This window comes from Rattus norvegicus, chromosome 2, assembly GCF_036323735.1.
Source record: "Rattus norvegicus strain BN/NHsdMcwi chromosome 2, GRCr8, whole genome shotgun sequence".
NCBI classification, from domain to species: domain Eukaryota; kingdom Metazoa; phylum Chordata; class Mammalia; order Rodentia; family Muridae; genus Rattus; species Rattus norvegicus.
The window spans coordinates 234,128,480-234,152,112 of NC_086020.1; the positions used below are offsets into that span (position 1 = coordinate 234,128,480).

A 23,633-nucleotide genomic window follows, 5' to 3' on the forward strand; every position below is an offset into this window, starting at 1 on the left:
GAATGCCGAGAGCTGAGAAAGCTCTCTGCTGGCCAACCACCTGGAGACTAGCTCAGCTAATGCACACCCTAGCTGAGTAAATATGGATGGAAAACACCTTAATGTTTTAAAACCTGCCAGACAGCACAACTGCTGGGTGAAGAATCTATTGCTCTAAACTCATTAGCTATTCTCTATAAGAATTCATTCACTGGCTGAGGCCTCCACCTGATCTAATTGCCACCAGGCCTTACTTGGTGTATGTACTTCTCTCGCCAAAAGCCTGGCCAAAAAGCTTCCCCAAACCATCATCCCCACCTCTGCTGAATGTCCCACCATCTAACTATTTATGTCTCAGCTTATTGACTATCAGATATTTTTTGACAGGTATTGCTTCCACACAGTATACAGGAGATTATTCATATATCTCCCCATTTTAGTCCAATAAAGGACTCTAACATCAATAAACTATATACAATAAGAACAATTATGAAAACTATCAGGTAATGTAGATTGTTGTCTTTATGCAGATGAGGGCTGGCACAGGATGTGGCAGGACCTGTGAATGGGCAGTGAGAAAGTGGGGTGAGGACAGAGTTTTGGTAAGGGAAGAGAGAGGAGAAAGAGGAGAAGAATCGAGATGGAGGCAGAGGACTACTTGGATCTGTGTGGCCTTAAATGGCCACAAGTAGTTATGAATATTTCTTAAGTGATGGATTATTATAGGTCAGTTTATCTTATCTAGGTGGGCAGTTTATACAACTATCAATTGGTTGTGAGTTTATTGTGTGCACATTCTGTGGAGTGTAAGTTTACTGAGAAAAATTACTGCAATAAACCTGATTGATCAATTACAAACTTCTTGAGTCTTGACTTTGATGGGTTGCTGGGAGTTGATATTATAATCTATGGGGGCAGATGCTGGAATGTGAGCAGAGTTCTGCTGCAGAGAGGAAGAGGGCAGCCACTGCTGAGACCAGAGAATAACAAGAGGTGGTGTGGTGTGGTGCCCTAGAACCAGCCAGCACTGAGATGAAGATACCCCGCTAATTCCATATGGCTCGACAATAGTTTGAGGATATTTTTAATATTTATCACAATAGGTAAGACATATATTCACAGTGTCCAGTCTATATACATTTGGCAGGCTTGGATAAATTACTCTACTATCTGTCTGATCTTGGTGAATATAGACTTCTGTACCTAATTAACTTTCTATCATAACTTGCATTTGTCAACCTGTAAATATCTTCTTATATCTTAAAATACCTTCTTAAAATAAAAAGCAACTTAATTTGTGAGCTTATAGCAATCTAATCTCTAATCCCATCAGAGACCTGAGAAGTATAACTATTACATGAGCATATAGGAAGTTCAGAGCAAGCAGCCTACAAAACTACAGAAACAACAGAGGTTTCTGGCTACCTGCACAGTCACCGAAGTTTCCTCTGCCGCATTGGGGCATCATGTTTGGCCTTCTGCCCCAGAATATTTGACAGACTTTTCCATGAAGTGAGAATATTGAAGGGCTGCCTGCCTTGTCTAGGGAAAGCTTGGGAGCCAACTCCTCTGTGTCCACTATTGTCCACACCTTGGACAGTTTATTCCACAGCTGAGATAAGGGCAGTTTTTTCCCCAAAGGGACCTTGCCACGTTTGAAGCAAACTCCATAAGGAGGTTCCTCGGTGCTCGTCATCTTCTTTGAAGTAGAATAAGGGATGCTGCCAGGATTTTTTATGAAAAGCCTTTATTAATGAACAATAATTAATACAATTTATTAATTATCAAAATCAATTAATAAAATCTTTAAATTCCATATTCTGTACATTTCTGAGGCTTTTGAAAACCATCTATCTAAATATCTATCTAGAGAGTATAACAAGAAGCAAACAGTATTTGTTTGTTTCTAGCCATTTACTATCTGTTTAACTTTGAAGCAATGTATAGGAAGAAAAATAATGCTCAATTTTGTAATTAACTAACCGATTGCCCAACATGAACACAAGTCTGATCGAATACCTACTAACCTGCATTTTGTAATTATTCAAAACACTTTGTAACAGACGCTTTCACAAGGACTAGAACTTCACATTGCAATGTAAAATGACTTGTATGGCCAAACTACCTTAAATAAAAGTTGAAACAGATATAAATAGTATGTTGTTATCATAAATCTATATCAATATACAAAGTCCATAACAAATATAAAATATTTGGCTTGTCAGTGCTCTTTACTCTAAAAGTAGAATAAATAATCTATGCTTTTATCATTCCTGTATCACCCTTTTCCTTTTCATCCCCTCCTCCTTTCCAAAACTAGATAGAAGACAAAAGAAGGATAGAGAAAAGAAAAAGAGAAAAGGAAGATCCCTGAATGTGATGTTTTATATTTTGTTTTCAACCTGACTAAGACCATCAGTAATTTGTAACCAACACCTCTAAATGACATTATACATCCATCACTTGTCAAAATGATTAAAAACTAGCCACACAGTTTTGTAGGATTGTGACACTGTTCTCTGAAAATTGTTCCTGATGTTTGGGGATGGTATCACTTTTGGGGGTCCTAAGAAAATTGGGATATTGGCCAGTCTCAAGTCTTAAGAAAGCTAGCTATAATGTTTATTGTTCAGTCTCTGTGTGATGGGAAAGTGCAGAGCTTTATTGAAGACCTGATGGAACCATCTGAGGTAGGGTCAATCGGGACACTGGAATTAATATGACTTAAAGTCTCAGCATTCTTCTTAGCATCGTCAAGGGGGAATCTTGACAGGGTTGCTTGAATTTCACTAGTGTCTGATATTTTTTCTCTGTAAACATGTAAATTTTCAAAAAATATCCATTTCTGCATGAACACATGAATAGAATGGACAGTGTACACAGTTCAGCTAAAAATGAATATCTGCTCTCTGTTTCAGGAGTTAAGACATCTCTCTCTTGTTGATATTTCATTATTGACGTTTCAAATGTTATTCCCTTTCCCAGTTTCCTGTCCATAAGCCACCTATCTCTTACCCCACCCCTTCTTCTATAAGGATGTTCCCCTCCCCATCCACCTCTTTTCCCGCAGCCCTGTGACATTCCCTTACACTGGGGGTCCAACCTGGGCAAGACAATGGGCTTCCCCTTCCATTGGTGCCCAACAACACCATCCTCTGCTACATATGCAGTTGGAGCCATGGGTCAGTCCATGTATAGTCTTTGGGTAGTGGTTTAGTCCCTGGAAGCTCTGGTTGGTTGGCATTGTTCTTCTTATGTGGTTGCAAACCCATTCACCTCTTTCAATCCTTTCTCTAATTCCCCCAATGTGGGTCCCGTTCTCAATTCAGTGGTTTGCTGCTAGCATTTGCCTCTGTATTTGACACGCTCTGGCTGTGTCTTTCAGGAGACATCTATATGTGGTTCCTATCAGCATGCACTTCTCAGCTTCATCAATCATATATATATATATATATCATGTGGGCCATACCCTGAATGTCAGTTCCTTCAGTCTCTGCTCCAAACTTTGCCTCCATATCCCCTCCTATGAATGTTTTTGTTCTCACCTTTAAGAAGGAGTGATGCATCTGCATTTTGGTAATTCTTCTTTTTGAGCTTTATGTGGTCTGTGGATTGTATTTTGGGTAATACAAACTTTTGAGCAAATATCCACTTATCAGTGAGTGTATACCATGTGTGTTTTTCTGTGATTGGGTTACCTCAGTTGAGATGATATTTTCTAGTTCAATCCATTTACCTATGAATTTCATGAAGTCATTTATTTGATAGCAGAGTAGTCCTGCATTGTGTAGTTGTACTACATATTCTGTATCCATTCCTCTGCTGAAGGGCATCTGCATTCTTTCCAGCTTCTAGGTATTATAAATAAGGCTGCTATGAACATAGTAGAGCATGTGTCTTTGTTGTATGTTGGAACATCATTTGGATATAAGCCCAGGAGAGGTATAGCTGGGTCCTCAGATAGTCCAATGTCCAATTTTCTGAGGAACTTCCAGACTGATTTCCAGAGTGGTTGTACCAACTTGCAATCCCATCAACAATGGAGAAAGTTCCTCTTTCTCCACATTCTCACCAACATCTGCTGTCACCTGGGTTTTTTATCTTAGTCATTCTGACTGGTATGAGGTGGAATCTCAGGGTTGTTTTGATTTGCATTTCCCTGATGACTAAAGATGTTGAGCATTTCTGTAGGTACTTCTCAGCCAGTTGATATTCCTCAGTTCATACTTCTTTGAAGGCATTTCAAGCCCTCAGTAGTCAAGGAATTTTTTTTCTTATTTGTAGTGGCAAATATAAAAATATATACACAAACTCCTTTCTCTCCTTGGCTTGCTTTGATGTATGTTTATTTAATATGGTCCTCTGAGGTACTTCTATTTCATCCATGTTGGCTCAGAAAAGTAAAATTTGGAAACCAAAATGTTTTTTTCCTTTTTATTGGCTGAAGAACTTTTATATGCAATATATTTTAAAACAGGATATCTGCAAGTTGCAGGGAGTACCCTCCTTGAGACCTGTAACCACTTCTCTTTTCTGCTATTTCTCAAGTTGTGTGTAAGGCAGTAGCTTACACAGGTCTTTATAGATATAGGCTGGTTATTAAGTGGTGATAGGTTGGATCTGTTACTAAGGCAATGTGTCTTAGTCAGAAAATAGTGAGTGTCCTGTCACAAAAGGTGCCTGGTTAGAGAATGCTTGTTCCATCACTTAAATTTACCTTAAGATCTGCGCCTGCTGTATAATCTCCCGGAGTGTCTCACAGCTGGTACCATGGTGTCCTATTGTGCCAAAGTCACTCTCTGGTGCTTCTGTGATAAATGTATAGACCTATCCTTCCCTAGTGAGCAGTGTTCTTTCCTTTGCAACCCCTAAAGCCACATGTCTGGGTGCCAGATTGCTCTGGCCTGCAGAGCAGTCAGAGGAGGTTGGGGACCACCTAGGAAAGAATGGAGGACAAGAGACAAAAAAGGATGCCAAGAAAAGAGTCTGATCAAGGCAACAAATTTTATTTTTTCCCAAAGCTGAATTTATACCATAACAGGGGTAACAGAGGGAGGGGTGAACTGGGAAACATTTACACAGGCCACGGACACATTGTTCTTGTGGTTAGGCAATCAGCTGATGTCAACAGGATGTCAGAAAAGTCACAAGTTTGTCATATCATTAGGCAACCTACCACCAGATGTATTTTTCAGAAAGGTCACAAGTTTGTCATATCATTAGACATCTGACCACCAGATTTGTATTAGCCTTCTGCAGCTGCCTGAGGATTTTTCATCATCCTTGACCTCTTAATGAACTCAGTCATACTTAACTCTAACTATAATATTATATCAATAATGGAGGGTTTTAAGGGCATAGCTCACAACACTGACCGTTTGGTACTAGATAACCAACTGGTGTGTCATTCCTTGGAGAATACTATTTCTCTTGATCTCAGTGCCCCATAGCCACCTGTAGTTCTTTTTGTAAGGTAGAGGTCTCATGGGATTTTTTCCTGTCTACTTTGTCTTGTTTCTTGTTGTATTGGTTCAGCTCATATATAGGCAATAATGATGGTGGAAATTTATGGGTGGACCATTTGCATCTATGCCTCAGTTAAATAATTTTCATGAGTAATTTCTACTTATTTAATTAAACCTTAGTTGCTTTTCAATTTTTTTTGTGCAAGAGTTGTTGGTGTCTGACATTATTTGACAATTCTATAATTTAAAACTGCAGTTCAATGAATCCATGAGAACAGAGACACTGCAAAGGTGCCTATAACAGTATTACAACCACATATGAAGCCTTCTTACTATACTTTACTGGATGTCCTATCCTACTATATATGAGCTAAGAATCTGCATCCCCATATTGCATACCACAGGAAGTACTTCAGTTAGTATATTGCCAGCGATCTCAAGGATATTCTGAATTGAACTGTGTTTCATGGCTTTAATCTCTTCATCTCTCAGCTTTATTTCTCTTCTTAAATCTTCATATTTCTCCTCAACTCCTTCAAGAAGTAGGTCTTTTAGAGCCTAACAAAAGCAGACAGTCCATTTCTCAGAATACACATGACTAGTATTTCATAACAAGAGCAGCTGAGCAAATACATATATGTTTCCACAATCTTACAAAAAATAGAATTTGACAATTTTGCCCAAACCTCAAACTTTCACCTGAAGACCAAGAGTAACTATGGCTGATATTTGCTCACAATTCTCTCTATGGCATGATGGAGACTATGGGTTATGACAACCCTGAGAACTATGGAGTAAGTTACAACATCTGGGGGATGGGGAGGAGTTGATGTTTTAACTCAAACCCAGTCTCAGTTTCATTGAGCTGAGCCAATACCATCTGTTTCACAAATGATGGTAACTAACTGTTGCCCCTGAGAGTGGGGCTGCAAAGCTCTGGGATGGGAGAAAGTCTGCATTTGTATTGTATTCCATCTCTGTACAAGGTAGCAACCAGCTCTGGAAACAGATACATGAGAGCATCGGATTACTATCCCAACTAATGTGAATGTTTCAAAGATATCCTTGACTGTTGTGCTCAGAATTTTTGGAGTGGTGAGGTGAGGTATTTTTCAGGTACAGGAAAATAAGGCCACTCTAAAGCATACAAGAGTGGCTGCTGGGGAAAGTTTTTCTTCACTCCAATGTAGGTTACTGTATTGGCTAGGTTTGTGTGTCAATTTGACACAAGCTGGTGTTATCACAGAAAAGGGAGCCTCACTTGTGGAAATGCCTTCATGAGATCCAGCTGTAAGGCATTTTCTCAATTTTTGATCAAAAGGGCCTCCCCTTTTGATGGTGGGTGGTACCATCCCTGGGCTGGTAGTCTTGGGTTCTATAAGAGAGCAAGCTGAGCAAGCCAGGGGAAGCAAGCCAGTGAGTCATATCATCCCATGGCCTCTGCATCATTCCCTGCTTCCTGACCTGCTTGAGTTCCAGTCCTGACTTCCTTTCATGATGAAGAGCAACATGGAAGTAAGCTGAATAAACCCTTTCCTCCCAACATGCTTCTTGGTCATGATGTTTGTGCAGGAATAGAGACCCTGACTAAGACAGTTACTAAAACTACAGAAGGTCATATGCCTTTATAATTAAGGTCTTCATTAGGATCAAGGTGGATCTGAGGTTTTCAGGTTCACATGTCATTGGAAGTTCTCTCTGGGTTCATGATTTCCTTGTCAAGGTCATACTGGTTTTTTTCTAGGAGAGCCACGGTTGGTCATGTTTTCATCCCATCAAGACTCACCTTTAGCTTGTGGTCCAGAACCCTCTCCTGATCTCTCAGAATGTTCTCCCTTTCCATCTCCATCTTCTTCTGCAGCTGGGTCATGTTTTCTGCGAAGCTTCTCATTTGAGCCTCAATCTCTTGCTCTTTCTTCTCCTGTTGCTGCCTCATTAACTCCAGTTCCTTTTCAGCTGCCTCCTTCTTGGCCAGTTCAGCTGTCCCACAAAGGATTTAGAGAAGGAAGAAAGGACAATCAGAACTGAGAGGTATGTTCCTGATTCTCAAAAATCAGTCTGATTTCCACATGAAAATTCTCTGAAGCTTCACATCACCATGCAATGACTCCCTATGTGATGGAAATGCACTGACTGCCTAGGCATGCAACACCAGCCTCAATCACAGTTTTCAGATCTAGAAGGGGATGCAGGATGGAAGTTCCTGTTTGGGAGATCTTCCTATCCATCAATCATGGGCTCTCCAGGAAGTCTGAAAGAGCTCAGCCCTTCTCTGTACCTGCCATAGCTCTCTGTCCATCACTGAGAGCTTTGTCTGACTGCAAGATGGATTCTTCCACAGTGATCTGTGACTTCAGGAAGTTCTGGAAGACCTCACTTGCCTGGGTACAAAAAGAGTGAAAACCTTAAACAACAAGGATGTAGTTTTCTGACAGAAGAGTTATCATTCTATGAAATGATGACTCTGTCTACAATATTTGAATCCTGCTGTAATTTATGTGTGTGCACTTTAATTCCATGGCTGTACCAAATTCTACCATCTTTGCTGAGATTGAAAAATTAAACCTCTGTAAAAGCATTCTGCTGGCTCTCTAACCTCATGGTTCCACAGTGTTTACATCCTCTCGTTCTTGTAATGATGACCCTGAGCACGTGGTTCCTTTACCTGCATGTAACATGCACACATACTCCTTTCAAACAAGGCACCTAGCACCTCAGACCCTCCCACTGTGTTCCTGCACTGACTACACATCCACTCCTCTCTGAATGATAGTGTAAGTGTCTGCAACCCTAACTCAATCATGTAATTAAGGTTCTATTCAACTGTATCACCTATGTACGCATCCAATAGAATTGAGAAGCCAATCTGTACTCTAGTACCTTTTTTTTTTGCATGCACGGTGCTGTCTAGAAAACTTTGTCCTTCAACGTTTATGAAGAATACCCATACTTAGCATCTAATGCCTATGCACAATTGAGCATATATTTGATTAAAATCAGATGAGCTATGTGTGAGAAAAGGTATGTGCATTTGATAAATTGAAAGCATAACTTAATCTATACTTCCGAGTAGAGAGCAACTTAAACTATTTTCATAGTAACTGCCTCTGCCTTCTTTAGATCTTTTCAATATGACCCAGGGTGGGACTTGATCCATTTGAAAAGCCTCACTTATAAGATCTCTGTGGATCTGGACAGTATACTCCTCTCTCATCTGTATGATTGCTTCACTCTGAATGAACCTGCCCTGCTCCTTTGGCAAGTCTGTGTGAGCTTTTCTGTTCATTGCACCCCTCACCTGCACAATGGAGATCTTAAGAAGTAATTCATTCTGACCCTGAGTTTTAAACTGATCTTTCAATGAGGAAAATAACACTGACTCAATTAAGGAAAAGAGCTCTCAATATATTAGCACCAGCACCACCACTACCACTGCCACCATCATCTCCTCTGCTGCCTCTATGTCCTTAAGTTGATTACTAGTTCGTATTTAACAAGCACACTCTGTCTGTGCCATCTAAAATCATAAAACAATGAAAGTTTTTCTGTAATAATATGTATATTCGGATCAAAAATTAACAGAGTATTCAATAAATCAATGTTCTCTTTCATTTGGATTTATGTTATCAATCTTACTTCCAGAGGAAACAAATAAAAGTTATTTAATATTATGCATTATTTTGTGTATCTAAGACTAGAATGGTTATGATTTATTCACTCTGTTTTCTCTCCATAAAAGCCTAAGTGCTCTTAGAAACCAAGAGCAGCAGTCCAGCTCTCACTGTGGCCTAGCTGCCCAACCACACCTGTCCTCACCCCTCACCTTCACTCCCTTCCTGGGCACTTGTTCATAGTCCTGCTCAACCTTCTTCCTGGCCTCTAGGTAGAGACTATGGCCCCCAGGAACAGAGAAAGTTCCATGTGAGATGCTCTCCCTCAGGGATGCTGAGAGCTTGTCCAGTTCAGCTTGGCAGTGACTGAGAGATGCTGATTCATTCTGTTCCATGAAAACTTTCTTCCTTTCCTCAATGGTGACCTGCAGGGTGAGTAAGGGAAGACAAATGAGTGCATTGTTAGAAGAAAGGTTCCACAGTGATTGTTCTAGACAGAGAATGTGACAGTCCCAGATGAATGGGACAAGATGAATGGGGAACTGGTTTTCTGTGGTCACCATGAGTTTGTTCTTTAAACATTTGTAATTTCCTTGGCCTCAACTCAATTGCTATGTGAGTGAAGTGAGTAAGCATGAAATCTATCTTCTTCTTCATCTTTTAGGATGAAGGGATTTCCACAAATCAATAATGAGTGCAAAGTTCAACCAGGAGGAGAACACAGCTTCCTTAGGAGAATGTGTTTTGATGTGGGTCAAAATATCTTCACAGAAAATCTGTTTTGAGTAGTTTTGTTACAAACAAAGAGAGTAATGTGTGCTTCATGGACTTCTTCAAAAAAGTGAACACTTTGAAGATAAAGATGTAGATGAAGATTCTGAGGTGCATACTTCTAAACTACAAAGAGACTGTTTTCTTCAGTATGAACTAATAATTCTTGTCCCTTGTAAGATGTTAACAGAAAGATTTAAGATAGAAAGATTAAGAGAATGTCACTAGATTTTCATTCCTTGGTATTTTTGTGCCATAACAGCCCATAAAACAGTGAAACAGTGATTCTCAACGTTTCTAATGCTATGACACTTTAATACAGTTCCTTATGTTGTGCTGAACCCCATCCATAAAATCATTTTTGTTGCTACTTGAAAGTATAATTTTGCTACTTTTGTGAATAATAACAAAAATATCTGATATGCTGGATCTCTGATATGCACCCTCTGTGAAGGTTCATTTGGTCCCCAAAGAAGTCATAATGCACAGGTTGAGAACCACAGCCAAAAAATGATAGACATCCATTGTCTTATAAGCTCTGGCTATCTTGAAGATATTGCATTTATGTAATTACACTGATTCTTGAAGATTAGATTTTTATAGTTGATTGTAGAGAAGGAAAGCCAGAGAAATGAAAAACAAGGAAAGATACTGTGTGTTGAGTTCTGAAAAACAAGGAAGCAGGCTGAGTGATTTAAGGAGACCTGTTCTTTCCTTGGCCTCAGGTTTAGTAGCAAACAAGAGATCAATGGTAGTAGACTCTGATGCAGGTTGCTTACTAAGATACACAGTTTTATTTGATTCAATAGTGAATTAAACATATAATCTGTTTGAACTGAGCTTCCTCAGAGAATGAGCTTTGGGGTGGTGAAAAATCTCTGCACAGAAAATCCACCTCTCAGTTCTGAATTGATTGGTGATAAACACAGAATTGAGTGCCTCATGAATTCCTTTAATGAGAGCAAAGGATGTGACATTAGAGAAATTCAAGTTCCTTTAACTTCACACCTATTTATACTTGGAAGTTAGAATCCAGATGCTTTGCTCATTGAGGATGGTCGGTAATTTTTAGAATAGTCAAAGACAGAGTAGAATAGCAACATTAAAGTGTCTCTGTTCATCAGAATTGTGCCTCTGCATCAGAAAGTACATACATCTACACCCTTCATCATCCAGAATAAGAAGGACATTAATCCCATTACTACATCACTTTACAGTATGGACTGACTTCAAAAGATGGAATTTGCTGACCTATAAGTAGTCCTAACCTAAAAGCTTCAGTGTGTCAACTCCCTGAAGGATATGTGAACTCATTAATTTATAGTGACACTTTAAAGATAAATAACATTTTGTCTGTTCTGCAATTGACAGACATCACAATGCTGTTTAGAAAACATTTAATATGTTTGGGGGTTCATGTTTAAACTTTGTCAAAAGGTAAAAAATGATATTTACTTAACCATAGGAACCTGACAAGTCGATTTTCTACAGCTGATCATAGACAAGAAAACCCAGAGAGATGAGTTGTAAAGGAAGGGCAGAATGCCTCCTAATGTACTAAAGACATGGGATTGTAGGCCTCTAGACAAGACCCAAGTTTATCTGGCACTGGACTTAAGATTGGAATGCACTGAGCAGACACATACACACAATGCTGCACCGGACTTGACAAACTGTGACTTGTAAGTACATATTTTTAAACACACTAAGCATATATCAACTTATTCTATACCAATAAACATGAACTTAGATTAGAGAGACGGCTCTGCAGTCAAGAACAATAACTGCTCTTCCAGTGAGCAAAGGTTCAATTCCCAGCTTCCACATGGCAGCTTAAAGCCAGGTGTAATTTCAGATACAAGAGATCCAATGCATCCTTCTAGCATTCATGGTCACCACATACTTATGCTATACAGGCAAAACACCCATACCCTTAAATAAAAGAACTATTAAAAGTGAAAAGTGTCTACTAGATAAACGGGTGTTGTTGTGTTGAAGAACCCATTACCAATAAGAACTTGGGCTCCTTTATGACAAGGATGCAGCATAGATCAAAAAGCAGACTCAGACCTATCTGGCAGAAGGGTGGGCATCAGTAAGAGGAAATGCTAAGGTACATTACCACAAGCTTCTTCTGGAACTTCCACTGGTCATCCTTGAAGGAGTGCTCCATGAAGACAGCAATGGCTTCCTTCTCACAGGCTGAGTGCACACTTAGCAGCTCCTGGAGCGTGTCTGTGGGGAGCCTCACTCGCTGGGCCATCTGCTCACTGTAGTGCTCAGCTGCCTTCTGGACAGCTGTGGAGTTTTCACGCTCTGCCAATGTTTTTACTGCATTCTCCAAGCAAGGTACTGTCCCAGTGTTGATTGCATCCACGTAGGTCTGCACTAGATTCCCCAGTCCTAAGCAAACATCATATTTAGGGTGCGCTGGGAAATTTTCACTCCCTATAGTACAAGATGTTGTAGCCTACATTCTCAAAAGTCCCACCATACTGAATACACACTTCTATTTTCTTCCCGTTGTCTTTCTTGTTCTCATCCTTAACCTGTTAATATTAATCCATTTGTGTAAAACTCACAAGTCATTTTATCATAATTTTTTGGTTCTTCACTCCCCTACAAAATTAAATTAATGATTAATGCAGCTGTTTAAAGGATCCCTAGCATACTTTCCCATCAAAATGAAAGAAGCAGCCTATTATGTAGAATAAAGTTTTTAATCTCTGAGTTCATTTCCAAATAAAAATGTAGAGCCTTTTTCTAAGAAGATCAAGAGTTTCAAGGAAGCAAGACATATTAGTACAGCATGGACCTATCTTTGTCTGGACTACTGTAGAGTTCCCAGGTCCGCAAAGTCTTTTCTGTATGGAAGATTAAGTTCAAATTTGTTTTTTACTCATTTACTAACTGTGCATGCAAGGCCTGCTGTTTCCTTTCTCACTCACGTAAATCAACTGAAAACAGGGGTTAATAAATAAATGTGCATTTCCATGTATGACACAGACTTCTGCATTCCCACATTCCAGTATGGCAAATAAAACTACTGACAATTCTAGCCAAGAATCCAGACTTCACCCTGTACTGACCCAGAAAAGACATAAGCTTTGCAAAAGTGACTCACGACTCCCAGTGACCAGGATCCCCTCTCCGAGTCTCTTGCCAGTTGCATGACTGAAGATATAAGAACAAAAGTTCTCCAATTGCTTCTGGAAATTAGGGTTCAGCTGGCTTTCTGATATACTCTCAATCTTGGCTAAGAGTTGTGGGTCACTCACTGGCCAGTCGAAGACAAAACACTTCCGCCTAGGAAAGAATTGTCTGATGCATTCCCTTGGCCAGTTGGAAGTCTGGGTTTGGGGATCCTGCCCTGAGGAAGAGGAAAAGCAGATAGAACCATAGTCATGGTGGGGTTTAGTAAAGTCATAGTTTTGTTTTGGGGGGTTTGATTGGATGTTTACTTGGTTTGGGTTTTCATACAAAAATTCAAGACTAGACTAGGCTGGTCCAGGATTCCTATATAATCAAGATGACCTGTAACTCCTGCTCCTTCTGCTTCTATATGCTGAGTATGAAACTACAGGTGTGTGTTATCACACATAGATTAGAAGGTACTGGACACCAATCCTAGCACCTTTCACTCCTTAGGCAAGCTCTACATCAACTGAGCAGGTAATGATTTACATTCTTTTAATTTTATTGTATAAAATTTATTATTAGGGTTTATATATAATTATGTATAAGTATAAACATCTGCATTGCTTATTATTATATAAATTTATTTTATTACAAAGTACATTTATATTTTATTAATAATTATGTATAATTATAATATAGAATTATATTTTATATAAATTTATGTATATAATTTTAAAATAACTTATTTATTGAAATATATTTGCTTTTATACAATATAACCTGATTATAGTTTCCACTCTACCATCTGCTCCCTGATCCTCTGCATTATCCACTCACACAAATCCACACTCTTCCTTTTCCTCTCTCATTAGAAAACAAACCGACATATAATAATAATAATGATGATAATAATGCTGATGGTGATGTTGGTAAAATAAAAAAACCAAGCTAGACTGGGACAAAACAAACAAACAGGAAAAAAAAAACTCAGAGAGAAGACCATGAGACCCATAAAAACACTGAAATCTACACAGAAGACCCATACAAAAAGTATTGGGAATATTGGGAACCAAAATACATAAACAAAATATTTGTAAGGTTGGAAGATACATAGACAAAGCATTGTAAGACTTCCCAAATCACCAAGAGTTCAATTTGTGTTGGTCATGCACTGCACATGTTTTGTTGTTTTTTGGGGGGGTTTTTTTGGTTGTTTGTTTGTTTTGAAGGTTAAAAGGCTATAGGATAACATTCCCACCTTCTGAAAATTGATGACCCATATTTCTTTGCAAATCAGGCTTCAACTAATGAAATAACTATATAGACATTGAAGACTAAAATTATTGCTAGTTTTAAAACATTCTACGCCTGGATGTAGTTTGGGGTAATAAGTGACTTTAAAAAAAATTATGTGATTACTAAATAAGTGCCTTATTGATTGAAAAGTTAAATTTAAGTCTATAGTATTCTCAGTGTTATGTAAAAAATGGTAAGTGGGAAAGATTGAGAAGAGGATTCATGACAATACCACTGTGGTACCAAAATGAGTTTTAAATAGGAAGCTATTTTATAATGCAAATGTCCAAAGAACACTTAAAATGTCACCACTGCCTTCAAGACTAATATGGACATGAGCCACTTCTCTTCAAACTCTGAGATCAGGACTTCATAGAAACTGACAGCAGTTGATCCTCCTAATCCTGGAACAGTAGCTTCAGAATGTTTGCTAACTATGGGAATGAAGGAAGGAGGAGTGAAGGAGAGTTGGTGTTTCTTCAAACCTTTCATCAGTGACATAGCTGTGTAGATACAACACATTGAAACTATTGCCTGAGATTATAACAAAAGACTATGTTGAGCAGGAAGCAATGATGGAGATGGTAGCATGCTGTTCTGGTAGTTTTTAGACATATTGAAAAGGTAAAAAGTTGTAAGTTGAGGAGACGGTTTTCTTTGTGTTTTTAAAAAAAAATTCTGGAGAATGCATCAACACTAGTATATTAAAGTTATATTTCTACTTTGCAACAATTAGACCAAGTATGTGAAAAAGATTATCTCAACAGGTAGATTTTGGTTGAGATTTGGTGTCTAACAAATAAGAATCTAGTGGTTTTCAGCAACAAAAGCAGGGGCCAAGGGAGTAGAGAGGAATGTTTGGTGTTCAAAACTTTTCCTCTTTTCTCATTTGATGCTAAGGTATATCGTGGGTAAAGTACAAGTTAATTTTAAATATCCTTGCTTGGTATTGGGCTCTGGTCTTCTTGAGATTAAACTTCTCAACTGAAGCATATCCACACAACTTCCAGTTCCCATTTCTACAGACTTCAGTCTAGCATTAGATGCCCATGTAACTCCAGACATGACAGAAATACTCAGTGGACCCACCCCACCCCCATATTAAGATAATCTGTACCCTGTTTAAGCTCTGATACCTGGAACCAGTTGCAAGGCATTCTCCAGGTACTGATCTTCAGTGATGCAGTGACCATCCAACTTCAGCTCCAGAGTGAAGTCCCGTACAGTCCAGATAAAGTCTGGAAAGAAGCCCACAAACTCTCTAGCATCTTCTATCCCATCAGATCTTGGGGAGGACTTTGCTCTGATGAGCTCTGTGAGTTTTGTCACATAACCAGGACCTGGTTAAGGAAAATGTATCCAAATCACAATTCCTTTCTTGAAAAAGCAAGCACAAACATTTAATTTTTCCTGTCCTATCTGATTCACCAGTAGCAACTCAGTCACCCAAAACTCTTTTTCCCTAAGTTCCACAGTAGAAGATAGAACATTGGATCTTTGAAGGATACTGCAGCTTCTCCAGGGCATCATTGTTGATGGTGCTCATGCTGTTGTAGACAAAAGTGCTGCTCAGAAGCACAGCCAGAGCAAATATCCAGGCGTCATTCCTAGCGTCACCCTAGAAGGCACAGGGGAAGATCTTTAGAGCTGACTCTTTCCTTAATTCTTATTTAAAGCTCATCCAGATCTTTGCTCGTTTGAGCTGTCACCTCCTATTTCAAGTAATCTATTAGTTCAGTGGAGAAAAAGGATCTTAGGACATGAGCACACATTTCAGCTTTAACGATTGCATCAGGATTATTACTGTTGTTACATTTTTCTGATAATAGAACTTTAATGATATTCTCTTTAACGTGTTTTCTTTCTTCTTTTAAAAAATTTTACAATGACATGGATTAATCCATTGAATATTGTAAAACCTAACATGGTATCTGGAATAAAATCAGATGTTCAGTGACGGGGACTAGCATTTATTAAATCAGCATGTGTTTGACTCTTGTCCATATGCTTGACACAACTGATGTTCTCCAATTGTATCCAATTAAAGACAATAAGCAGTCATTTATGTCAACTAGATATTTTATGCTGCCCTTATACTCCACAGAAAGTAATGAGAATGGCAAATTTATAAGATTCATTCAACAGAAAGAGCTTTTCTGTTTATAATAGATAAGAGAATTACAAGAATTGCCATATCAAATTAACTATAGGTATAAAGGTTGGAAAAAGAGCACTGGCTAAGATGTTGTGCGAGCCAACTGCTAACTGTTAAGGACTTGGTAGAGTAAGTACATGATGGGCTCATGATACATGAAGGTAGAAGCCAGCATGCCAGCATCCTCTAGATAAAAACACCATTATAAACGGAACCAAGGGAATCCTTCCAGCCAGCATAGAGTAACTTTGTTTGCTCCTGGAGAGGGTAAAAATTGAATGGTGAATTCTCAGGCAAGATGACAAAGGACCCTAAAAATCAGTCTATCTTGTTTATATAAATTATACTACTACCTAAATTATAGCATAATACAGATATTATATTTTTTGTGAATGGTGTATAAAGTTTAGTTGTGAGCCCTTAAATAAATGCAAAAGTAAAACAGATTCGTAGGAGGTTTTCCATGGATATTTTGATGAAAAGAATTATTTTTCCATGTAGTGAAATTTAAAAGTAACCAGGAAAATCAATAGTGTAAGCTGTGCTAAAGAATAAATTTCTTAAATACAGGTAAGATAATTATGGTGTCTGATTTGGAAAGGAAATTAGGACCCCTAATTCCACTTTGGAAAAATATAAAGACCAGTAGAATTGTATATCTTCTTAAGCAAGATAAAATTGAAAAGAAAAATCTATTTCATAACATAACAATATCTGAAAACATTACCTAAAAATGTTTGCTTTTATCGAAACTCAGATGTGTTCTCAGTCTCATAGCCTTGCTGAATATTCTGTGTGTAGCTAATAAATATCCACAGGAGTGCCATTTACATTTAATACTAACTTCAAAAGGCCTCATGTACCTCAGAAGGTGACTACGAAGTCTCATTGTCTCTCTGCTTCTCTAGGGCACCTTTGCTCTTATCAGCTTGTGATGAAGCTCATGAAGCACTAAATTGACCACATTCTAGGGAGGACTAATGCTCAGGTTCTGAGAAAGCTTGTGAATGATCCTTTGCAGGTGTCAGCCTGGCTATGAGCCAGGTCTCCATGGCAAACTTCAGATTACAAATCATTATTTCAGTTGAAGGCAGGGAAGTCATTTTTGAAACATAGCATAGCTTCTGTGGAATTGAATTAGGCTTGGGGATGTGCCCATTTTTCTCAACCTTATTTGCTTCCCCTAACATTCCAGAGGTGTTTATCCAGAGGTCCATGCTAATGAAGCCTCACAACATGTCTATTCTCATGGGAGCCCACCTTGCTTAAATATTGATGTATCAATAGCAATAGATTAAGGCCATTGGGTACATATGTCTATGGAACTGTATTCAGAGCAGAATCTTTCCTATCTTCTCCACCAGCTTGAGCTGCTAAAAGACTATTGGCTCAGTGTAATATTCATTGAAAGGAATTAAATGCCTTATCTAACAGACCACAATATTTGACTTGTTGCTGTTGTTGTTGTTGTTCATAGAAGTATGACCAAAAGCATCAAGTTCAAGTTATCTTCTATAGTTTTGTTTCCAGTGAGATTATATCTTATATATTGAATTGCAAGAGATTATTAAAATACAAGGAGAAATCAAGAGTAACTTCATGTGTCACTTACTTGCTGACTCACCTTTTCTACATCCCCAAGACCCTCAGTGTCTAGAAGGATCAGGGTGTGACTTGGCTTTGTTGGGTGAGGCACACACCACATCCAGATGCCCTTGGTTTCAGACTAAACTGTGCATCCCAGAGGGAAGCCTGAAGGGAAGAAGAGGAAAAAATGTTGTGTATGTGTGTGTGTGTTTGTGTGTGTGTGTGTGTGTGTGTTTGTGTGTGTGTGTCTGTGTGTCTGTGTGTGTGTCTGTGTGTGTGCATGCCAGTAGACCAGGCTACTAGGGAACTTCTAATCATTATTTCAGCATGGCAGAACATCCCCCAAAATAAAATAGTGTTGTCCCCATGTCACTATAAGCATTTGGTTTCATTCAACATCTGTTTTGAAAACAAAGAAGTCAGCCCTATGGATAATGCCAAGTAAGGAACCAAGGTAGAAATGAAAAATCATCTTCTGAGTCCAATGAAGTGAAGGCTTTGAAGACAAGAATGAGTCTGAACAAGCAGGCTTTAAAGACTGACAAGAATAGAGACAGGAGGATCAATTCAACGTTATCTTAGGTTACATAATGAGTTCTAGGCCAGCCTGGGATACTTGAAACCAGACTCAAAAAAGAAATGTATCTGTAAATAAATGGGTAAATTAGATTTTCAAATAAAATAAAATATGGATGACTTGAAGCATATAAAGGTATGAGGGAATAGACAAGGAATTGAAAGAATAGAATTTTACTTTAAAATTTAGTAAATGAGCCATGGGGTATTCATGGTGCAATGTTGAATCCAGAAGGATTGTTGTGTTTTTGATAACAAAGGCAGCTTACTGTGATGGACATGTTACACACAGAAGTGAAAGTGTTTTTCAGAATAGAGGAGATGCAGCTAAAGAAGTCAGGTATGAAAAGGTTAAAACAAATTTTGTAGGATCCTGAGGAGAACCTTGAGCTATTTCATAAACAGAAGTAAAACAGGAAAAAGGATTGAGGCCTATGATTGACTCAAGTTGAGGACAATGGGTTGGCTTTCCCATATGTGTCTTTAGTACAAGTAAGAGCCTGAATCATAAGGAGATGGAGCCTTGGCTTCTGTCTAGGACAACACTCACCATTGTTCTGACCAGCCAGGCAGTTCATCAGGTAGGATTTTCCTGTGCGGTACATCCCTACAATGGCCACCACAACCACAGGCTGAGAAATATTGTTGAGAATATGAATGGCTCTTGGATTCACAAACAGCTGCTTGTTCTTATTTTCTACCAGACACATGGGGGCCTTCATAGTTCCTGGTGCCATGACAGCCTGTCAAGTCAAAGAGGCTGTCAGTCCAATAATGCATTCAGAAGGAATTTCAAATGGTAGTTATTCATGGCATGTGCATCAGATCTTCCTGCTTGTCACCTGGACTAGTTTCCTCAGCCTCCATCAAACCACAGTCACACAAACTTCACATTAAAACAACAATATTTTCTTGTTCCATGTAAAAATCACACATGCAAATGTTTGGTAAAGAGTACAAGGCAGTGTACTCTATGGAGATTTCAGGGCAAATGCTTGTCTCTGAGTTCCAGCTGACTCAGGCTTCTCTTGGTATTTGTCATTGCACTGCTAACTTCCTGCTCTCTTTCTCTGATTTCTGTCTCTTTTCAAATTTCCTTATGTTTCTCTCTTTAAAGTACATTTGTCAATTAGACAAAATATCCACCATAAAGAAGTCCAACATTTTAAGATGTACAATTTAACTATGCAATGCTTTTGAAAAACAAATCTGAAGATGACTTCATGGGAAAATGGTTTCTGGTCTATATGGGGAATCATATTTGGAAGACTGAAAGACAGTTAATCTTTTTTTTTCTTCAAGAGAAGTCCAGGTTAGAATGAGTGATTCACTGACCCTGTTTTAGACTTGGTGAATTGAAGTAGCAGGATTTCTTTTAAACAGTGACTTTTGGACATGTGAATTTCATATTTATCTCAAATGCAAAGAGAACGCATTGCATTCTAACTAGTGTGGTTTAGGTCCATTTCTAAATGTAAACATGAATGTGTAAATTCTAAATCTAAATCTATGAAAATAATTATCTCAAGTCCTGCTGATAAAATGTTTCCAGAACCCTCATGAGTCTTCAGTATACATGCTAGGGATCTATAGTAGAAACCATAGATGATGCAGTGTTGACTTTTTATGACTATCATACCTTAACTTTGGTCTTGTGCAGAAGTCCCCAGGAGGATCTGTGTATCCAATTCCCAACCTCTTGACACAAGTTTCCCTATCCATAAACATGGCTTTCTTCATACTGTCCATTTCCCAAGAGGGATTTCCTAACTGTGACACCCTTTGAAATCTGCATGAGCAGGTAAAACCTCTCCTACTGGTTCCTATTTAATATCTTCCTTATCACATTTTCTCTAAGCAGCAAGGAGAAGCCAGACTTTACCTTCAAGTCACCCCAGTTAAAAATCCAAGTTCATCCTTGGTAAATGTCTCTCTCCTATGTGAATGTCAAATCTACTTAGCCAAGTTTTCTACCACTGGATAAAAAGACCCTTGGCCAATTCTAGTCACATGCTACTCACTCTCTCCTACACATTCATAAAATTCTCTTTTCCATTTCCTTTCCTGTCTCCATTTAATTACAGATGATGTATGTATTCCTTAAAATAACAGGTTCTTTCTGTGACATACTCCTTACTTTATTCTGAGCCCTTACCAGAATATTTAGTGTCCAGGTTTTCACTAACAGTCCCTTTAAAACAACTCTCTAGTTGCCTCTTACAATCCTTCTAGTTTTTGGTCATTATTAAATTCTAGTTATTTCTATGGGTCTAAGCATTCATTATGGCACCATGCCATAAGATTAAATCTTATTCATTTCTAAGTCTAGCTCATCACAGTGTCCAATCAAGTGGCTTGAAATACAAAAATTGACTTCCTCCTGTCAATCATATCTAAAATCATATGCTGGAAATGATATGCCCCTCAGGGACTTAATTTAACAGTACACCTTTCCTCTTCATCCTTTGGGGTCTCTTCAGCTTCAGATTTGTTGAGTCTCCTCCTCTCCCTTTACTATTTACTATTAGTATTGGTATTACTAGTTCCACTTTTCAAGTTTCATTTTTCTGTGTTAAATTTTTCTCTGCTTATTTCTGATGCAGACCTTTGTTATTGGGTGAAAACTTCTGAAAATTCCAACATACTCTCTGTACCCATATTCCATTGTGGAGAGATCTGGACTCTCCAAAGTGGTGACAATCCTGAGAGCACAGGGAACACCTTTACTTCTGCTCATATTCCTGGCCCAAGAGTAACCCACGTAGACCCCTCTAGATCCAGGAGCCTTGAAGCAGACTGAGACAAGATCCTTTCAGTTTCTGCATGGGTCCAGAGCTGATCCAGTGACACAGCTCTCTCTCTGTACACAGATCCTGCTGGGTTAAGGCCAGTCTCCAGGAGTGCTGACACATAGGCTTACAGGAGGGTCAAACCACTATCAATAACAGTAAGACCAGGTAACATCAGCAATAACCAGATGGGGAGAGACAAGCACAGGAACCTAAGCAACAGAAACCAGACTACTTGGCATCATTAGAGCCCAATTCTCCCACCAAAGCAAATACTGGATATCCCAACACTATGGAAAAACAAGATTTAGATTTAAATCACATCTCATGATCATGATGGAAGACTTAAAAATGACATAAATAACTCCCTTAAAGAAATACAGAGTAACACAGGAAAACAAGTAGAAGCCTTAAAGAGTAAACAGGAAAATTCCTTAAGATTACAGGAAAACATAACCAAACAGGTGAAGGAATTGAATAAAGCCATCCAGGATCTAAAAATGGAAATAGAAACACCAAAGAAACCACAAGGGGAGACATCACTGGAGATAAAAACCCTAGGAAAGAGATCAGAAGTCATATACACAAGCATCACCAACAGAATACAAGAGACAGAAGAGAGAATCTCAGGGGCTGAAGATACCATAGAAAACATTGAAACAACCATCAAAGAAAATTTAAAATGCAAAAAACTCCTAACCCAAAACATCCAGGACATCAAGGACACAATGAAAGGATCAAACTTAAGGATATATATAGAGAAGAGAGCAAAGATTCCCAAATTAAGGGGTCAGAAAATATCTTCAACAAAATCATTGAAGAAAATTTCCCTAACCTAAAAAAGAGATGCTCTTAAAGATACAAAAAGCCTACAGAACTCCAAATAGATTGGGTGAGAAAAGAAATCACATAATAGTCAAAACACCAAATGCACAAAACAAAGAAAGAATGATAAAGCAGTCAGTAAGAGAAAAAGGTCAAGTAACATATAAAGGCAGACCCATCAGAATTATACCAGGCTTCTCACCAGAGAATATGTAAACTAGAATATCCTGGGCAGATGTTATACAGACCCTAAGAGAACACAAATGCCAGCACAGGTTACTTTGTCCAGCAAAACTCTCAATTAACATAGATGGAGAAACCAAGATATTCCATGACAGAACAAAATTTACACAATAACTTTCTACAAATCCAGTCCTACAAAGGATAACAGATGGAAAACTCCAACAGAAGGAGGGAAAATACATCCTAGAAAAGCAAGAAAGTAATCTTCTTGCAACAAACCCAAATAAAGATAGCCACACAAACATAATTCCACATATAACAACAAAAGTAACAGGAAAAAATAACCACTATTCCTTAATATTGCTTAACATCAATGGACTCAATTCCCCAATAAAAAGACATAGACTAACAGACTGGATATATAAACAGGACCCAGCATTTTGCTGCATACAGGAAACACACCTCAGTGACAAAGACAGACAACCTGAGAGTAAAAGGCTGGAAAACAATTTTCCAAGCAAATGGTCCCAAGAAACAAGTTAGAGTAGTCATTCTAACATTGAATAACATTGACTTTCAACCAAAAGTTATCAAAAGAGATAAAGAAGGACATTTCCTATTCATCAATGGAAAAATCTATCAAGATGAACTCTCAATCCTAAATATCTATGGTCCAAGTGCAAGGGCACCTACATTCATAAAGCTAAAAGCACACATTGCACCTCATAGAATAATAGTAGAATACTTCAACACCCCACTGTCATGAATGGACAGATCATGGAAACAGAAACTAAACAGAGCCAAAGAGAAACTAATAAAAGCTATGAACCAAATGGATTTGTCAGAAATCTATAGAATATTTCATCCTAAAAAAAGATTATACCTTCTTCTCAGCACCCCATTGTACAGTCTATGAAATTGATCATATAATTGATTACAAAACAGGCCTCGACAGATATGAGAAGAAATAATCCCATGCATCCTATTGAGCACCATGGGCTGAAACTAGTCTTCAACAACAACAACAATAACAACAACAACAACAACAAACAACAGAAAGCTCACAAACAGATGGAAGCTCTACTCAGTGATAACTTGGTCAAGGAAGAGATAAAGAAAAAGCTAAAGACTATTTAGAATTTAATGAAAATGAAGGCATGATGTACCCAATGAAAGCAGTGCTAAAAGGAAAACTACTAGCTCTAAGCGCCTCCAAAAATAAACTGGAGAAAGCATACACTAACAGCTTGAGAGAACA

At 38.4% G+C, this 23,633-nt stretch overlaps 2 protein-coding genes across 2 annotated transcripts in view; both read right to left on the reverse strand.

The window, feature by feature from the left end:
• Positions 1-4,950: 4,950 nt before the first annotated feature.
• LOC134485808 (guanylate-binding protein 3-like) lies at positions 4,951-15,604 on the reverse strand (the record flags this gene model as incomplete). Its single annotated transcript, XM_063282824.1, has 7 exons — positions 4,951-6,002; positions 7,231-7,424; positions 7,723-7,825; positions 9,268-9,480; positions 11,949-12,229; positions 12,951-13,196; positions 15,397-15,604. Coding segments are annotated over 7 exons (1,452 nt in total), but the record flags the coding sequence as incomplete, so codon positions are not given.
• Gbp3 (guanylate binding protein 3) overlaps positions 15,563-23,633 on the reverse strand; it is a 29,486-nt gene continuing 21,415 nt past the window's right edge. The window contains 3 exon segments of the mRNA XM_063282922.1: positions 15,563-15,878; positions 18,040-18,167; positions 19,129-19,321. Coding sequence (XP_063138992.1) covers positions 15,723-15,878; positions 18,040-18,167; positions 19,129-19,321 — 477 coding nt within the window. The 3' untranslated portion in view covers positions 15,563-15,722.